Below are 19,595 nucleotides of genomic sequence, written 5' to 3'. Positions count from 1 at the left end.
AAGCACCGCCTTATCTCAGTTCACTGGTCACGATGGCAACACCCACCCGTAGCACGCGCACCAGCAGGTGTATCTCACTGATCATCCCTAAAGCCAACACCTAATTTGGCCGCCTTTCCTTCCAGTTCTCTGCTGCCTGTGACTGGAACGAATTGCAAAAATCGCTGAAGTTGGAGACTTTTATCTCCCTCACCAACTTTAAACATCTGCTATCTGAGCAGCTAACCGATCGCCGCAGCTGTACATAGTCCATCGGTAAATAGCCCACCCAATTTACCTACCTCATCCCCATACTGTTTTTATTTATTTACTTTTCTGCTCTTTTGCACACCAGTATCTCTACCTGCACATGACCATCTGATAATTTATCACTCCAGTGTTAATCTGCAAAATTGTAATTATTCGCCTACCTCCTCATGCATTTTGCACACAATGTATATAAACTCTTTTTTTCTTTTTTCTACTGTGTTATTGACTTGTTTATTGTTTACTCCATGTGTAACTCTGTGTTGTCGTCTGTTCACACCGCTATCCTTTATCTTGGCCAGGTCGCAGTTGTAAATGAGAACTTGTTCTCAACTAGCCTACCTGGTTAAATAAAGGTGAAATTAAAAAATAAATAAGTAAGCAATTTAAAGTGGAACAAACATTTCAGTAACGGGTGCTAAAAATCTAACTAACTGATTGGATTAGTTTTGAAAAATGTACATTATTTATCTTTTAAACAATTAATTAAACACTCCATGTACAGTGCATTAGGAAAGTTTTCAGTCCCCTTAACTTTTCCACATTTTCTACCCTACAGCCTTATTCTAAAATGGATTAAATTACATTTTTTCCTCATCATTCTCCACACAATACCCCGTAATGACAAAGTGGAAACAGTTTTTTAGACATTTTGGCAAAACAAATATTTTAAAAAATACAGAAATACCTTATTTACATATTCAGACCCTTTGCTATGAGTCTCGAAATTGAGCTCAGGTGCATCCTGTTTCCATTGATCATCCTTGTGATGTTTCTAGGACTTGTGGTAACCTGTGGTAAATTCGATTGATTGGACATGATTTGGAAAGACACACACGTGTCTATATAAAGGTCCCACAGTTGACAGTGCATGTCAGAGCAAAAACCATGCTGTGAGGTCGAAGGAATTGTCCGTAGACCTCTGAGACAGGATTGTGAAGAGGCACAGATCTGGGCAAGGGTATCAAAAAAGATTCTGCAGCATTGAAGGTCTCCAAGAACACAGTGTCCTCAATCCTTCTTAAATGGAAGAAGTTTGGAACCACCAAGACTCCTAGAGATGGCCTCCAGGCCAAACTGAGCAAATGCGAAGGAAGGGCCTTGGTCAGGGAGGTGACCAAAAACCCGATGGTCACTCTGAAAGAGCTCCAGAGATCCTTCTGGATCCAGAAGGACAACCATCTCTGCAACACTCCACCAATCAGGCCTTTATGGTAGAGTGGCCGGACGGAAGCCACTACTCAGTCATTTTGGATTTTAGATTTTGCCAAGAGGCACCTAGAGGACTTTCAGACCATGAGAACTAGATTATCTGTTCTGATGAAACCAACTCTTTGGCCTGAATACCAAGCGTCACGTCTAGAGGAAACCTGGCACCATCCCTACGGTGAAGCATGGTGGTGGCAGCATCATGCTGTGTGGATGTTTTTCAGAGGCAGGGCCTGGGAGACTACTCAGGATCGAAGGAAAGATGAACAGAGCAAAGTGCAGAGAGATCCTTGATCATTTTTAAAAAATTTGCAAAACTGTTAAATTTGTCATTATGGGATATTCGTGAGGGGGAAAAAACTATTTAAGCCATTTTAGAATAAGGCTGTAACATAACGGGGCCATAACGGGGCCTAAGGCACTGCCTCACAAACCTATAGGCGTCAATACAGATCCGGGTTCGATCCCGGGCCGCGACCGGGAGACCCATGAGGCGGAGCGCAATTGTGTTGTCTGTGTTAGCGGAGGGTTTGGCTGGCCAGGATTTCCTTGTTCCATCACGTTCTAGTGACTTCTGTGGTGGGACGGGCGCGTGCACACTGACACGGTCGCCAGTTGGACGTGTTTCCCCCGGCACATTGGTGTGGCTGGCTTCCGGATGAAGCGGGCAGTGTGTCAAGATGCAGTACAGCTTGGCAGGGTCGTGTTTTGGAGGACGCATGGCTCTTGACTTTTTCCTCTCCCGAGTCCGTACGGGAGTTGCAGCGATGGGACAAGACTCTAACTACCAATTGGCTATCACGAAATTGGGGAGAAAAAGGGGTGAAAGAAAGAACCCTGCCCCCCCCCAAAAAAAAACAACTGCAACGTAACAAAATGTGGAAAAGGTCTGAAAACTTTCCGAATGCACTGTACATGAATAAACACAGATAATAAACAATTCCAAAACAATCTACCTGCAGACTCCTAGAGATGGAGTAGAGCATGCTGGGTAAAAAGTTAATTTGTTATCACACCAGTACGTTTAGGGTCGGGTTTTCGAGACTAGCAATATTGGATCACACCGGGACGTGTGAAATGTGAAGCTTTGGTTTTTACTGACCTGGTATAGGAGATATCACAGGTTCTTCAGCAACCCAACCAAGCCGCACTGCTTCTTAACACAGCGCGCATCCAACCCGGAAGCCAGCCGCACCAATGTGTTGGTGGAAACACCATGCACCTGGCAACCTTGGTTAGCGCGCACTGCGCCCGGCCCGCCACAGGAGTCACTGGTGCGCGATGAGACAAGTAACCCGGACGACTCTAGGCCAATTGTGCCGGTTCCGACAGAGCCTGGGCACGAACCCAGAGTCTCTGGTGGCACAGCTGGCGCTGCAGCCCTTAACCACTGCGCCACCCAGGAGGCAGTGTTTGATGATGAATATTTCAATACTTCACTATTTGGTCTTATGAAAGATTCAAATGTGATTCAAATGGAAATGCGACTGACAGGGTTATATTGAACAACGTGTGAATAAAATTATTGGGCTGCTGAGGCTGGATTGTAGATAACATGTTTTGTAAATTTGTTTCTCCGTACCTTGGAAACACAGTAACCTAGTTTGATGTTCGAGTGAATAGTCTCCAAGTCTTTTTTATGGTCTGGCGTGAAATCAGCTATCCTCTCATCATGTGACATGAGATCATTCTCCCACTGAAGCTCAGATAATTGGTCAGACACACTCGTTCAAATGCACACACACACACACACACACACACACACACACACACATGTATATAATTGATGTCCACACCCTTCTGTGTGCACGCGTGTGTGTGTTTGCACACGTGTTTGCATGCATGTGTATGACTAATTATCCAAGCCCTCCCTGTATGCGTGACCAATCACATCAAAGCTAAAGCAGCTAACCAATCAGAGAGGCCTGGTGTAGAGTGTGAAGAGAGGGCCAAAGGCAACACAGATCACACAGAATGAAGAACCCTGTATCTATACACTTTACTTTAGGAAAATAATGTGGGTCTTCGCTAAATTTCAGATGGCCAATTTTTCTTAGGCGATAGTGAATCTACACTGAGTTTACAAAATATTAAGAACACCTTCCTAATATTGAATATTTGCTCTCAGAACAGACTCAATTTGTCGGGGCATGGACAGTACAATGTGTCAAAAGCGCTACACAGGGATTCTGGCCCATGTTGACTCAAATGCTTCCAACAGCTTGCTGGATGCACTTTGAGTGGTCGACCATTCATGAAAAACCCAGCAGCGTTGCAGTTCTTGACACACTCAAATCGGTGCGCCTGGCACCTACTACCATACCCTATTCAAATGCACTTAAATCTTTTGCCTTGCCCATTCACCCTCTGAATGGCACGTACACACAATCCATGTCTCAATTTTGTCAAGGTTTAAAAATCCTTCTTTAACCTGTCTCCTCCCCTTCATCTGCACTGATTTGAAGTGGATTTAACAAGTGACACCAATGGGGATAAAATCTATCACCTGGATTCACCTGGTCAGAGCAGGTGTTCCTAACGTTCTGTGTACTCAGTGTATAAATGAAGCGCACTTTATAAAAAAGAGATTACTTCTTTATTATTAAACTGTTGATCATTTCAATTTTCCCTAAACTGCTGTGGATTACATGAATCATTACTGTGTGATCTTTCTTTCAGGCAGGAAGCTGGGCTATACGTTTGACAGCGGTAACTTCCACAATGTGTCTCTGGGCCAGGGACAGGAGGTGGTGGCTGAACAGGCTCTGGATCTGGCAGCTAATGAGGGACACTGGGTTATACTGCAGGTATTCAGATACACACATTTACTTGCAGACACACACACACACTCAGAGGTACACACAGGCGCACGCATACATTTACACACACACACACACACACACACACACACACACACACACACACACACACACACACACACACACACACACACACACACACATAGCCGACTGCCTAAACCAGCCGTTGCTAAGACAACACTGAGCTAATATACAGCTGGGATTCCAGAATAGGCCATGTCATGAAATGTCATTTTACTTTTGTGTAATTAAAAAAATCTATTATTTTCCGTGTTTAAGGTCATATTGTTTCTCTAATCCATTGTGCTTTGCACATAGTGTTGGCTTTTTGCTCTCCTTTGTGGTTCAACTGCATATGAAATAGTATAATTTCCTGGAGAGAGAGAGAGAGAGAGAGGCCCGGTATTATTCAGTACAGTATCTGGTTCCTCAGTGTGTGTTCTCATATCTGGAGGGCAAGGCCAGTCAGCGTTTGCATTTTAAGCCAGCTCGTTTGTTGAATCCTAATGGGGAGTATCGACAGATATGAACGCCGGCACAGGGCACAGAGACAACTCTTGGAGAGAGAGAGAGTGTGTGTGTGTGTGTGTGTGGGGGGGGGGGGGGGGGGTCTCCTTTATTCACAGAGAATGGGGTCTCCTTTATTCACAGAAATATATATGTCTTGCTATCCCTTTCTTTCTCCTCTCTTTCTTCAGCTCTCTCTCACCCAGTCATCACAGACACAAGCAGCATCTCTTTTTCAATCCATCTCTCCTTCTGTCTCTGTCTGTGTCTCTCTCTCTCCCAGCCACACACACAGCCAGCATCACAGAGACAAGCAGCGATTGAATTACCTTTGCATAAGACTCCTGATCGATACAACTTAAAAAAGCATTGTCCCCGTGGCAACCAACCTCACCGCCCACTCACTCTATCATCGTCTGTCTGTCTGTCTGTCTGTCTGTCTGTCTGTCTGTCTGTCTGTCTGTCTGTACCACCCTCATAGAAGGAGGGAGAAAGAATGGAGGGAGGTCTGTCTCTTTTCTATTTCAATCCCTCTTCTCATCCTCTGCCACTGTCTCCCGCTCTTTTCACACCCTGCCTCACATTTTCCAAAATGTCTCCTCTTCTGCCTCACATTCCTCCCATCTTTCTAACCTCAGTCATCCCATCCCACTCTCGTATCCAGGCCTTGATCCCACAACAAACACACACACACACACACACACCTTTTACCTCCCTCTCATCTCCCACTGGTCCCGCCATCCCAGCATCAGATCAGTAGCAGGCTGCAAAGCTGGGTTAATGGCAGGTTCTCCTTCACTGCAGGTAAATTACTCTGGCCCCTGTTCTCCTCTCTCTCCTATGTTTCTGACGGGAGCATTATCCCTATACCACTGCACACCGGGCCCTGTCCTATCCTTACTCTTCACAGCCCAACCAGGACCACCCAAAGACACTTTGAGAGATGCAGAAACCCACCTAGAGAGAGAGGGAGAAAAGAGAAAAGGCAATCAATCTGGCAGATTGGAGCTGAATAGGCTATATCCCCCAGACCTAGGAATATATTTGAGCTGAAGAGCCCATATCCCCAGCAGTGAGATTCTATTGAGTGGACCTAAAATACCCAGGTCCTCCAGGCACTTACTCCTAAAGGCACAGGGACGCTCACAGTCTAGCAAAATAGATGGAAAGGAAATAGGGCGAGACGCTTTAGAGAAAAAGTTAGTTTCTCTCCCTCTTTTTCATCTTTCTTCACTTCACTCTGTAAGGAGCATGATAGCTTGGGTATTTGGGTAGTGTTGTAAAGTTTAATGCAGACCACTTTTTCTTCTTGTGAGTTTTCAGTGAGAGAATGATGTGAACGAGAGTTGAATTAATCAGAGTCGTCACTGTAAGGATCCTATTGCCATAGGCTACATGCCATTTTAAATCCTCATTTCATTCAGCCATACTTCTTCTTAGTCTTTCATTATTGTTATATCATATTTGCCTTGGTGCCCTAGCAGCAGCCTAAGCAGAAAGCTCCTGTAAATTATGAAATATTTTTGTAATTAATAGATTTTTCTTTATCTACAAATCTTTTTAAGAAGTAAAAAATAATATAGCTAATTAATATAATTAATGATATCCTCTACAAAGTCAAGACTGAAGTTGGCAAGTAATTTGTTTGTTTGGTAAACTAGCTAACGTTAGCTTGCTAGCTGTTTTGATTTGAATGCCAGCCAGTGTCCGGAGGTTGAGGATGGAGACTAGCCAAAAGCAAGAGGTGGGCAGCGATGAGGATCGTAGTGAGGACAAAGTTACAAGGCTGGTCTTTAATTATTATTGAAATGTGGTGTGCTTACTGGCGCCACATGACTGCCGTAGCAACATCCAAGTGGATGCTCAATTTTGTTAGTAGTGAAGGACTAGTTAGCTAGCAATCTACTACGGAGTACTTGTCTTTTTTGTGTGTGCTTTGAAGCGCTTTGAGATTCTTTGAAAAGCGCTATATAAATTAACATAATAATAATAATAATATTTTTTTCATCTACAAAACTATTCCGGTGCTGAATATAGTGTGGATGTTTCTTATGCAGAATAGCTATATTCTCAAACACTACAGTCTGTTTGGTTATCCTTAATGCCTATTCTGTCATTCTGCCCAAGTCTCTGCTACAGAGACATTGTTATAAAGACATAGTCAGAGGCCAGCTGTGGAGATGCCCTTAGGGCAGAGGGCCTTGATGACTGAGTGTGTGAGCAGAGGAAGCCGTGGAGAGAGTGAGGACTGAGTGTGTGAGCAGATGAAGACGTGGAGAGAGTGAGGACTGAGTGTGTGAGCAGAGGAAGACGTGGAGAGAGTGAGGACTGAGTGTGTGAGCAGAGGAAGACGTGGAGAGACAGCCGGGTGGGCCTTGGTGTTGCCACAGGCCATGTTCACTATTGACATCATGTCATAGCAAAAAACAAAATTAGCCAGCGATGGTGACAACATCATTATAAGAACTGGAGGATGGAGGTACTTAACAGAGAACAAAGAAAATATCTCAAAGGTATTTTTCTTTCTCCTCTCTCTCTCTCTCTCTCTCTGAGCCTGGGTGGTTTCATTAAGGTGACAGGCTCTAAGGGAGGCCTCAGTCTGTCTGTCTGTCTGTTTAGGCTCTGTATTACACACTCGTTAGTTAGACGCCAACAGGAGAGCTTGTTCTTCAAGGCAATGAAAAAGCATTTCAATTTAAAGTTTTAATTTGTGTCTCGTTCAATATGCTGTAAGTTTATAGGCTCCTAACTTGGATCTATCTCAATATTACCCCCTCAGCTTCGGGCTATGTATTCTTCTCACTAAACACACAAGGAAACGTCTTATCGTTCTCTTTTATTTATTTATTTTGTCATCTAAAATTTGAGGTGATGTTGCTCCAGAGGATCTCCTGTCATTTGGAAAGAGGGTTAACTTGAACAATCAGAGGGATGATTAAATTTAGAGTGCCGTAGGAGATGAGGAGAAGGCAAAGCGGCTTATGAATTAATGACTGCAGTTATTAGTGGTGTAATTAGATTTGGGTAACACGCGGGCGGGCAGCGCTCTGGGCGGTGATGTGATGTGAGGGGCTTGGCTAACTCCTCATCACCATGAGGACTTCCTCTCTCAGGGTTAGGAGTTAGGACACACGGACTGGAAAATTGATCTCAGACAAGTTTATGTAGTGCTATCGCAATGTTATCCCTATACAGGGTGGAAATGTACATTCTGAGGGGAATAGAAAAAGCTAAAAATGCACAGTCGCACCTGCAACAAAACGTGTTGTGTAGATAAATGTGGACTAGCTTGAGGCATGCTGCTTGTATTTATTGATATTACTGTAATATTTCTCCCTATAGAACATTCACCTGGTGGCGAGGTGGCTGGGTTCTCTAGAGAAGCATCTGGAGCAGCATGGAGAGAACAGTCACCAGGACTTCAGAGTCTTCATCAGCGCTGAGCCTTCAGGGACCCCAGAGGGCCACATCATACCACAGGGCATCCTGGAGAACTCCATCAAAATCACCAATGAACCACCCACTGGCATAAACGCCAACCTGCACAAGGCCCTGGACAACTTCAACCAGGTAACACACAAATAGGCATACAATGTACGATTTCTCTTTCTCTCTCTCCCTCTCTTCATTTTCATTTGCCCGTAAAAGAAGCAGTCCACACGTCCCATGTTTACGTGCCAGTTTCTCTGTGGTGTTGTCATCAAGTTGCCTATTTGGTGTGCAGTACCAGCTAACAGATTGAGAGGGTTACCTCTGTCAGTGACCTTAGAGTCGACTCTGACCTGTGGAGGACACAGTCATCCACTGCAGTAGAAACATGGCTCTCTATGGGGAAGAGGCAGATTTGGATGGGATGTTCGGATGTTAATCAACAAGCCATCTTTCTGTGATCGAAATACAGCATGACATAATTATGTATGTGTATGCCTTCATGCATATGCATTTGTGCTCGTTAGAATTCCACCTCTACCTCATCAGTGCACTTCTATCTACAGTAAAACAGCTGTTAGCCAGAAATGTAGCTTCTTATCAACAAGTTATCAATGCTTCTCCATCTGTAACCTACCATAACCTGCTGGGGTTCTGCCTCCATACCAATAATGCAATGCTTAGCTTCCACCCAACATGCCATTTTAAAGTGCTGATGCCTATCTCTCTGATAGTGCATGTTTGTGTGGTAGCTAACACACACACACACACACACACACACACACACACACACACACACACACACACACACACACACACACACACACACGGAGGTCCCCTAAGGTACTGTAGAGAGCAGGGAGGGACAATATTCCAACCATGTACTGTACAGGGTGAAAGCTAATCAATGGTTTGTCTCTATACAGCCAGAATCCTTAGTAACCCACAGTAAGCCAGAGAGATGACAGTGTCTTTCCTCCTTCCTGACCTTTTCAATCAGCAGATACAAAAAGCTTTAGTGTCCATTCTCATTCCCTGGCTGTGTGTGTGACGGCCAGCAGAGGACAGGAAACATTAAAGAACCAGGCCTCTGGAATGACAAAAAGGTTATGATTTTTTTGATGTAGTTACACAGTTGTCAAAGGGCTGGAAGACATGTCATTATAGATGTATTATCAGGTCTTGGTTTATGCTTCTTCTTTGCTGGTAGAGAATGTAATCAAGTGTGTGTGTCCTCTAACAGTGTATGGATAGGGAGGCAATGCTTCACTCTCAGCTGAGCAGCCAGAGAGGCACTGTGTGCAGAATATTAACTAACTTTCCGTGTGTGTGTTTGTGGCGTGTGTGTGTTTGTGGCGTGTGTGTGTTTCTGGCGTGTGCGTGTGCGCGCGTGTGCATACGTTCTAGGAGTCAGCTCCCTTGGGCTCGACAGGGGAAAAGCCTCAACCTGACACAGGCAGGAATATAAAAAGAGCATTTAAACCCACTGTTTTCATAGAGGTTATTGGCATACTTATTTCACCGTCCCTCCCCTAAATACCTGGTGCCATCTTACATTCATTCCCCTTATCTGGGTATGATGAGCCAACGGGATGAGATCGCCTGACAAGTAGTAACAATTAAAAAATAATCTCATCCTGACGTTTATTTCCATTCATTGTCTTCTTTCTGTACCGCGGAGCCCCTTTGTTGCTGGGGACTTCGGCACAGAGACACCTCACAGAGACACCTCACAGAGACACCTCACAGAGAATCAGCCACAGCTTCTTACTTTCAACACAACGCTTTTGTATTGGAAAATTTTCAAAAATGCTGCCCGTACTTTTCTGAGGCAGACAGTGAAACGGTGAACTTGGTTGACATTCGTCAGGAAGAGTTTTGAATGTTTGTTTAGTTGTCTGGGCCTTTGTTTTCTTCTAGGACACTTTGGAGATGTGTGCCAGGGAGAATGAGTTTAAGAGCATCCTGTTTGCGCTGTGCTACTTCCACGCGGTGGTGGCTGAAAGGAGGAAGTTTGGACCTCAGGGCTGGAACAGATCTTACCCCTTCAACACAGGAGACCTCACCATCTCCATCAATGTACTCTACAACTACCTGGAGGCTAACTCGAAAGTAACCAGTCCACACACATGCTGTATCTTATGTGCCACAGTAGTAATAAAGACAACCATGTTCCATGACAGTAACACCCTTTTCACACTATTGTGCCGACCCTAAACCAAATTGTGGATATTTTATTTGGCAACTACGATGGATGTGTAAACCAGGCCAACTTAGTAGAACTTGGTTTTGCTCAGCTCGATTCGGTTCTGTAGTGTGAAAAGCATTTAACATTCTAAGGTGCATTATAACTCATTTTCTTTCTGCGTCCCAGGTGCCATATGATGACCTGCGATACCTGTTTGGAGAGATCATGTATGGAGGTCACATCACTGATGACTGGGACAGACGACTCTGTAGGACCTACCTGGAGGAGTTCATCAAACCTGAGATGATGGAGGGAGAGCTGTACCTGGCTCCCAGCTTCCCCTTGCCTGGGAACATGGACTACAACACCTACCACCAGGTCAGTAAAGAACCACATCTACCATCAGACCCCCGGATTCTCCCTGCCTGGGAACATGGACTACAACACCTACCACCAGGTCAGTAAAGAACCACATCTACCATCAGACCCCCGGATTCTCCCTGCCTGGGAACATGGACTACAACACCTACCACCAGGTCAGTAAAGAACCACATCTACCATCAGACCCCCGGATTCTCCCTGCCTGGGAACATGGACTACAACACCTACCACCAGGTCAGTAAAGAACCACATCTACCATCAGACCCCCGGATTCTCCCTGCCTGGGAACATGGACTACAACACCTACCACCAGGTCAGTAAAGAACCACATCTACCATCAGACCCCCGGATTCTCCCTGCCTGGGAACATGGACTACAACACCTACCACCAGGTCAGTAAAGAACCACATCTACCATCAGACCCCCGGATTCTCCCTGCCTGGGAACATGGACTACAACACCTACCACCAGGTCAGTAAAGAACCACATCTACCATCAGACCCCCGGATTCTCCCTGCCTGGGAACATGGACTACAACACCTACCACCAGGTCAGTAAAGAACCACATCTACCATCAGACCCCCGGATTCTCCCTGCCTGGGAACATGGACCACAACAGCTACCACCAGGTCAGTAAAGAACCACATCTACCATCAGACCCCCGGATTCTCCCTGCCTGGGAACATGGACCACAACAGCTCTCAGTAAAGTAAAAGACTACAAATACAATCAGGTTACCTAATGATCTTACCTCACATGGCTTAAAGCTGCAATATTTTTTCAATGTTCAAAAGCTCCAATAAGTGGGTAGTGGTCATCCAATGTGATGCAACAGTAAGGATATTGCGCGTCTAGCCTGCCTGAGAACCTCTGTATTCATTGGTTTTCATTTCCCCGGGTCGGGTCAGATTTTACCTCAAGATTTATGTGGTGCGCACAAGTGACATGTTTTCCATCCGTGAGGAGGACAGCTCAGGGATATTCTAACGGGTAGCATTATGATAGCTAGCTAGTTGAGCCCATGGCCAATGCCTGGCTAGCGGAGCTAACTAGCTTACAGACATGGCAGACGCATAAGTAAGTCATGTCAATTATTAAATAGCAACCTTGAGAATGTGGGGGGGGGAAAGTTGGTTACTTATCTGTAACTTATCTATAACTATATTGTATACTTGGTTGTTGTGTCAATTGCGGAAGTAAAAAAATATCATCCATCATTTATTAGATAGCAACCTTGACAGTCTAAGGTCTAAGTCTGTTGTGTCAATTCAAATCTACTTGTTTTCCCCATTTTCGGCGTGCAGATATTTCTCTCCAACTCTGGAATCTGTTCTGTTTGCTTCTCTGTTATGACAGCAGGAACTTTGCTTCACCACAGCCCTCTTTTAAAGAAAAAAAAATGACAACTGCCAAGATTTATATCAGTAACACTCTCTTGCTAAAATGTCTGCCAGCCCTCGCAGCCTGTCCACATTCCTCCCACCAGCTCCCCAGGGAGAGGTTGTATTTAATTATCCCCAGCCCGGGTGTTGTTCGCTGGGCACGTCTAGGCTGACAGAGACACCTGGCATGGAGGTCTGGAGCGTTTTACACTTGGCCAGCAAACAGATAGAGAGGGAGCTGAGTGGCTGAGACTTAGCTGGAGCGCCTGGAACTGGAAAGGCCTGGTGGTCCCTGGGGGTCTGTTAGGCCATGTCCACTCCCTCATCCATCTGTACTGCCCATTGTACAGGAGAGAGATGGGGATGGAGGAGGGGAAAGGGAAGGAGGGCAGGCTATGGGATTATTTGAGATACTTCTCAGAGGTTTTGAGATGTTTTCAGAACATTTGGGGACCAGGACAGAGAAGAGCTTTGACTGGGATAAGCCAGTTGAGTGCGGGGGTTGGAGGAGAGAGGGAGAGAAAACCAATACGAAGTAGTGATGAGAGACATGGATGGGGAGCAGGGGGATTCGTAGACAAACAGCATCTGGTGAAGATAAGGTCAAGCACATTGACTGCCTTGTGAGTGGTAGGGGACTGGGAAAGTGTGAAGTCAAAGAGGAAAATAGTGGAAAGAAAGAGGTGGAAAGAAATGAATCGAAGGAAGGCGTTGGGAGGTTGAAATCTCAGAGTACGATTAGCGGTGACCAACGTCAGGAAGTGAACTTATCACGGCATCGATCTTATTAAGGAACTCTCCAAGGGCACCTGGTGGGCCATAGATGGCAATAATGTTAAGCTTGAGTGGACAAGTGACAGTGACAGCATGGAATTCAAATGAGGATATGGATCGGTGTGAAAGGGGAAACCTTTGAAAATCTCCAGGAGAAATGAGTAGCCCTTTGCCACCACAATGGCCAGATGTTCTAGAACTATAACATGTCTCATTATTTCCTTTGCTTTAACAGAGCTTGGCAAAGTATATACTATATCTGGCATCCACCATATTTTCTTCACCAGTTTTTTTTCTTCAGATCAGTGCAGATGAAGGACGGGAATTCACTGTAGAATATTGAAATGCACACTCCCACTAATTTGGTGTTCTAACGTGTAATTCCCTCTTCCTCCAGTACATAGATGACACACTTCCTGCAGAGTCTCCCTACCTGTACGGCCTCCACCCCAACGCTGAGATCGGCTTCCTAACGCAGACGTCTGAGAAGTTGTTCCGGACTGTGCTGGAGATGCAGCCCAGAGACGGAGGGGCCGGGGAGGGCAGTGGGACCACCAGAGATGAGAAGGTAGGGATGGACTAACTGTATGGAGGAGGAGCAATGCGACAGTCATATATGGTAAAACCACAGGCTAACAGCCTACACCCATTGAGGTTCTCCATTGAGCATGGTTTTGGAGTCCAGGCTTCATCTGTGGCCCAGAAACCGGCCCATAGAGTGTAGAGGAAGTTGGGCCAATGTCAGAGCGATTGCTGCCTCTGAGATTCTAAGTTCTGTGAACTGATTCATATTTTGAAAGTGTCAAACCTGAACCATACTGATTGTAAGGTAAAGAACAAGGTAGTCTTTGGTCCAAGGTCATAGCTCTATAACACCCATCTGGCACTGACAGGAGTGACATAATACAGCACACGTCACCTCTACCCCCTGACAACCTATATGGGTTACCGTAACTACACTCTCCCAATGTCTGGACAATCTTATTCCCTTGTTCCCAATCCCCATATGCCTTACCTTAAATACACTCCCATGTGTTACCTCAGAAAAACTAGTCCAATGTCTGAAACAAATATGATCATAGTGAATGAGCTCAATCCCCCCTTACAATCTAAAGCACTCAGAAAAGTGTTATACTTAAGCAATAAGGCCAGAGGGGGTGTGGTATATGGCCAATATACCACGGCTAAGGACTGTTCTTACACACGACGCAAAGCAGAGTGCCTGGACACAGCCCTTAGCCGTGGTATGTTGGCCATATACCACAAACCCTGAGCTGCCTTATTGCTATTATAAACTGGTTACCAACGTAATTAGAGCAGTAAAAATAAATATTTTGTCATACCCGTGGTATACGGTCTGATATACCACGGCTGTCAGCCAATCAGTATTCAGGGCTCGAACCACCCAGTTTATAAATTCAAATACATTATGACCTCACTTTTCTAATATGCAAGCTAGCTTCCTGTTTAATGGGCGTGATAGATGTAGAGCAGTGACTTCTTGTGTCCCTACACTATCTCACGCTTTAGTGCTGTCTGACTTTTCATGATATAGAAGTGTGTGTGTGCACATACATGTGGGTGCGTGTTTGTACGTGTGTGTGTGTGTGTTTGCCTGGGTGTATTATGACGGCTGACCTTTACAACTGAGAAACAGAGATAGTTATGTCTTAACAGATGACAACCAACGCTAGCGAATGATGTCCGTTTGAGCGCTTCCTGTTTGATATGCAGGCTGCCGCGGAGCTGAAAAAGACAGATTCAATATTTGAGAGGAGAATCCATAGTTATGATGACCTCCAATCCTTTGTTCAATGTTTAATCCGTGGATTGATCTCTAGTGCTGGGAAATGTGGACACAGACATAAGCTTTCATCACTTACCCAACGGAAATATGAGACGAGGATTGATTCTCTGGGGATTTGACTTTTATTAAAGACAAACGGCTGCTGTTGTTGCAAATAATTCTCATGAATATTTATACATTTTTTTTCTTCCATAATTTTCTTCTCAAGGAGTCATTAGTGCTTGGAATTCTTATCATGTTTACTCGACGGATGTAATCTTTTTTTGATTCCCTACTTTTCAGTAACAAAATGTGACACCGACACTGATACCGACATTAATACCGTCTTCACAATACATCCCCAAATTCAAGGTTAATATTTACCCCCTCTTTTGTGACTGTCTCTTCACACACACCACACACACATACACACACACACACACACCTTTACCCCAGGTACGGTCTGTGTTGGAGGAGATAATGGAGAAGTTACCAGAGGAGTTTAACATGGTAGAGCTGCTGGGGAAAGCTGAGGAGAGGACACCCTACCAGGTGGTGGCGCTGCAGGAGTGTGAAAGGATGAACACACTCACCCAGGAGATAAGGCGATCCCTACGCGAACTCAACCTTGGACTCAAGGTGAGTCAATCAATCAATCATTCTATCAAGGTCAGCCAATCACAAACAGTCTTCTTTGTCTACTTCTTCTACTCACTCCCCCACAGTTACTTTGAGTTAACTTTGCTTTGAAGCTCAGATAATGACTTGTTTTGGGGTAAACAATGCCAGTGTCCACCGGTGGTGGGTGGCTGGGCACTGCCAACCGATAGACCACTTCTAAGAAAAAGAAACAATGGCATTGGAGTCAACTTCCCCTTTTAGGGTTGAAAAATATATTTTTTTATCATTGGGGTAATGAGTCACGCTCTGTTGGTTAAGCCTGTATACAGTAGCTGTAGCAGTCTGGTCTGCTCTGTTATTATTCCTGCATAAATTTGTGTCACTAGTATTCCTCTGAAACGCAGGCTGTCTTCTTAAGTAGTGGTGAGTCAGCCCTCTGGCCCCTAGTGTGTGTGCACGTGTGCGTGTGTGCATGCGTTTCGTCTTAAGTGTTAGTCATAGTGAGGATTTGAGAAACAATGACCTTAAACACTGGAGAGAATATATTTTTTAAATACATAAAAGTAAAATGACATTTCATGACATGTCCTGTTCTGGAATCCCAGCTGTATATTAGCTCAGTGTTGTCTTAGCAACGGCTGGTTTAGGGTTAAGGCAGGTTATGTGCGTGTGTGTGAGTGCCTTTTCTAAGGAGTTATGAGCTTCGATGCCTCAACATATTGCCTCTGGTAAATCGCCTCAGTGAGTTAAAAGCTATGTACTTTATTTTACCAGTCAAATGTACTCATATTTCGACTTTACTGTGCAAATAAATTGGAACTATCAGAATCTAGACCTTGGCTGGAAGCATTTGGGGGGTGGGAGGGGGTGTCCTGACTTGTTGAGGGATCTGAGTGATTTGGGGGAGAGTTAAAAGGGTGACTGGTTCAGGGTTAACGCTCTGCAGTAGATGAGATACGTCTGGGAACTCTTTATCGCCTCAGTAAAGAAGGGTTATGACGGCGAGACATGAATACATTCATCAGCTAGCTACGGTATCATTCGGTGGAGGACACACTGTGTGTCATAGCCATTTAACTTGTTAGCCTCCATCCATATAATTATTCTGTTTTCTCTTTGGATAGAAATTGAAGAAAGTGAGTGACTGCTTTTGTTTATGCATGCTTCATCAGCTATGGGTTGCTGTTGCTAGTGGTTACAGGGTGGTATTGCTCAATGACACACAGGATTTCAATTTTAGTGTGAAAAAGACAACTCCAATAACTGTGAGATTTCTCCTCAGTGTTCTTGCAGAAATCCACAGGAAAATTTACTTTATTCATTAAAAAGTTGTTTGAATAAAAAAATGTACCTTACTAATAAAACATTGGACACAAACTTATTCCATAATTGACTGCCAATAAAGGTTCTCTGAATCTCATTCCCATCGCTTTTTCTGATTGGTTCCTCCCTCTCAGGGAGAGCTGACTATGACCAGTGACATGGAGAGTCTCCAGACGGCCATCTTCCTGGACCTGGTCCCAGAGTCATGGACCAGACGGGCCTACCCGTCTATGTGTGGCCTGGTCCTGTGGTTCACTGACCTGCTGGGGAGGATCAAGGAGCTGGAGGCCTGGGCCACTGACTTCATCTTGCCCTCAGCCGTCTGGCTGGCCGGCTTCTTCAACCCTCAGTCCTTTCTGACAGCCATCATGCAGGCAATGGCTCGCAGGTAGGTTGGCATGATAATCGATATTACAGAAATATAGCCTGAAAAAGTGGATTCAATGATACTTGTGCTAACGCAGGCTCGGCACGATCACACATATTATCAGATAATGGAAACAAAACTGTTATTCGTTTTAAAATAATGTGAGAAGTACAGTTTTTCTAATTTCAAAACAGTTTTTTCTGTGAGAATAGAATTCACATTGTACCTAGAATTCCCACTGTCAATTATCACGATAAAAGCTGTTCTCACGATACTACTTTTTTTTATATATTTTTTTTATTTCACCTTTATTTAACCAGGTAGGCAAGTTGAGAACAAGTTCTCATTTACAATTGCGACCTGGCCAAGATAAAGCAAAGCAGTTCGACACATACAACGACACAGAGTTACACATGGAGTAAAACAAACATAAAGTCAATAATACAGTAGAAACAAGTCTATATACGATGTGAGCAAATGAGGTGAGATAAGGGAGGTAAAGGCAGGTGATTGTGATACAACATTCCATGATGTTCCCATGATTCCTCCTGTCAGGAATGAGTGGCCTCTGGACAGGATGTGTCTGCAGTGTGACGTCACCAAGAAGAACAGAGAGGACTTCAGCACTCCTCCCAGGGAGGGGGCCTACGTACACGGACTGTACATGGAGGGAGCTCGCTGGGACACTCAGGTACAGAGAGGGGTTATATAGGGGACATATAGATGACACAAAGGTGACATAGCTAGTGAGACTTGGGTATGTATGTCAGAGGGGGCCTACGTACATGGACTGTACGTGGAAGGAGCTTGCTGGGACACACAGGTGGGGATGTCACCACATTGAGGAGTCGTGTGGCTGACGTATCAGTGACTTAAGAGTGACATAGTCGTGTTGTGTGTGTGTGTACATAGATTTCCCACCTACAATGCATGTGTGAAGAGGCTTACAGTCCATACATGGTTAGAGAGGGTAAAGTAGTTATTTAATTAAAGTTTATCTCAAGGTTACTTCAGTTACTACTGTAGTATGGAATAGTGTGTGCATGAGTGTGCCAGTCAGGCTTTCTTTTTATTATATGTATGCATCCAGCTCTCCTGCAGGGTCCCAGTGGACCTGTTAATTAGTGAATGTGTCGAGTATGCACTGGCACACTTTAATCACCCTTATGAGTGGCACTGCTGTGTTCTCTCTTTATTAAAAGCTGGAGACAGACAGACAGGGAGGGGTATAGGCAGACAGTCAGACTGAGAGACGAGCAGCGAGGGAGACAGGCGGGCAGTCCGGGAGGGAGGAAGGCAGGCAACGATGAAAACAGTCAGTGTCCTCTCCCGTCCTCTCCCCCTCTCCTCTCCGCTCCCCTCCTCTCTCCTCCTAACTTCTGTCTTGCACTCATATTGGCTCCTCTCATCTCCACTCCTCCTCTCAGCCCTGGGCCAGCACTGTGCCCGTGTAGTGTCAGGGTGTAACGGAGTGTGAACGGGAGTGTGAGCAGCATCCCTCCATCTGGAGCCCGGCTCTGGCGCTGCAGCTGTACAAGTCAAAGATTTATGATAAACCAGCTCATCTGTATGAATGAGCCAAGCTACTTATTCAGGGGATGCGGACATCAAAGACGGGGGAATACACAGTAGCACTCTATGTGTATATAATAAAGATCTAGAGATGATAGTGGGGGGATGGGAAGGGTGTGTGTTTGGTACTGTAGCTTATTTGCTTTGTCATTTTTTTGTTGGGGGGGTTGCAGGTACAATATTCAATTTACGCAGTTTATACCACACGTACCTACCTACCTGTAGGCTGCCACTCAAAAGAAAATAAAAAATAAATACATACAGAGAAATGATCAGATTGATCACACATGATTTAGTAATAATACAATTGGTATGTAAAGAAAAGTGAAACAAAAAGAGGTGGGCCTACACCCCCCCCCCCCCTCCCACCCCGCCTGGCAACACAGGTTGGTTGTCTGTCTCCACTACTTATCCCCTAAGCCCCAACCTGCCCCCCCGCCACTTATCCCCTAAGCCCCCACCTGCCCCCAACCACTTATCCCCTAAGCCCCCACCCGCCCCCCGCCACTTATCCCCTAAGCCCCAACCTGCCCCCCCGCCACTTATCCCCTAAGCCCCCACCTGCCCCCAACCACTTATCCCCTAAGCCCCCACCCGCCCCCCGCCACTTATCCCCTAAGCCCCCACCCGCCCCCCGCCACTTATCCCCTAAGCCCCCACCCACCCCACACCACTTATCCCCTATGCCCCCCCCCACCACTTATCCCCTAAGCCCCCACCCGCCCCCCGCCACTTATCCCCTAAGCCCCCACCCACCCCCCACCACTTATCCCCTATGCCCGCCCCCCCCCCCCCACCACTTATCCCCTAAGCACCCACCCGCCCCCCACCACTTATCCCATAAGCCCCCATGTGCCCCCCACCACTTATCCCCTAAGCCCCCACCCTCACCCCGCCACTTATCCCCTAAGCCACAACCCTCACCCTGCCACTTATCCCCTAAGCCCCAACCCTCACCCCGCCACTTATCCCCTAAGCCCCAACCCGCCAC

General features: G+C 45.5%; 1 protein-coding gene across 1 annotated transcript in view; it reads left to right on the top strand.

Annotated features, from left to right (window-relative positions):
- Window positions 1-19,595, top strand: part of LOC139375621 (dynein, axonemal, heavy chain 9) — a 130,179-nt gene that overhangs the window by 99,407 nt on the left and 11,177 nt on the right. Inside the window, exons 68-75 of the mRNA XM_071117412.1 lie at window positions 4,135-4,262; window positions 8,124-8,351; window positions 10,131-10,322; window positions 10,585-10,776; window positions 13,333-13,503; window positions 15,178-15,360; window positions 16,800-17,053; window positions 17,588-17,723. Coding sequence (XP_070973513.1) covers window positions 4,135-4,262; window positions 8,124-8,351; window positions 10,131-10,322; window positions 10,585-10,776; window positions 13,333-13,503; window positions 15,178-15,360; window positions 16,800-17,053; window positions 17,588-17,723 — 1,484 coding nt within the window. The remainder of the gene's footprint in view (window positions 1-4,134; window positions 4,263-8,123; window positions 8,352-10,130; window positions 10,323-10,584; window positions 10,777-13,332; window positions 13,504-15,177; window positions 15,361-16,799; window positions 17,054-17,587; window positions 17,724-19,595) is intronic.

The sequence above is a fragment of the Oncorhynchus clarkii genome, chromosome 20 (assembly GCF_045791955.1).
Source record: "Oncorhynchus clarkii lewisi isolate Uvic-CL-2024 chromosome 20, UVic_Ocla_1.0, whole genome shotgun sequence".
Classification (NCBI taxonomy): Eukaryota; Metazoa; Chordata; class Actinopteri; order Salmoniformes; family Salmonidae; genus Oncorhynchus; species Oncorhynchus clarkii.
Note: the sequence above shows the minus strand (reverse complement) of the source record. Positions and strands in the feature narration are given on the sequence as shown.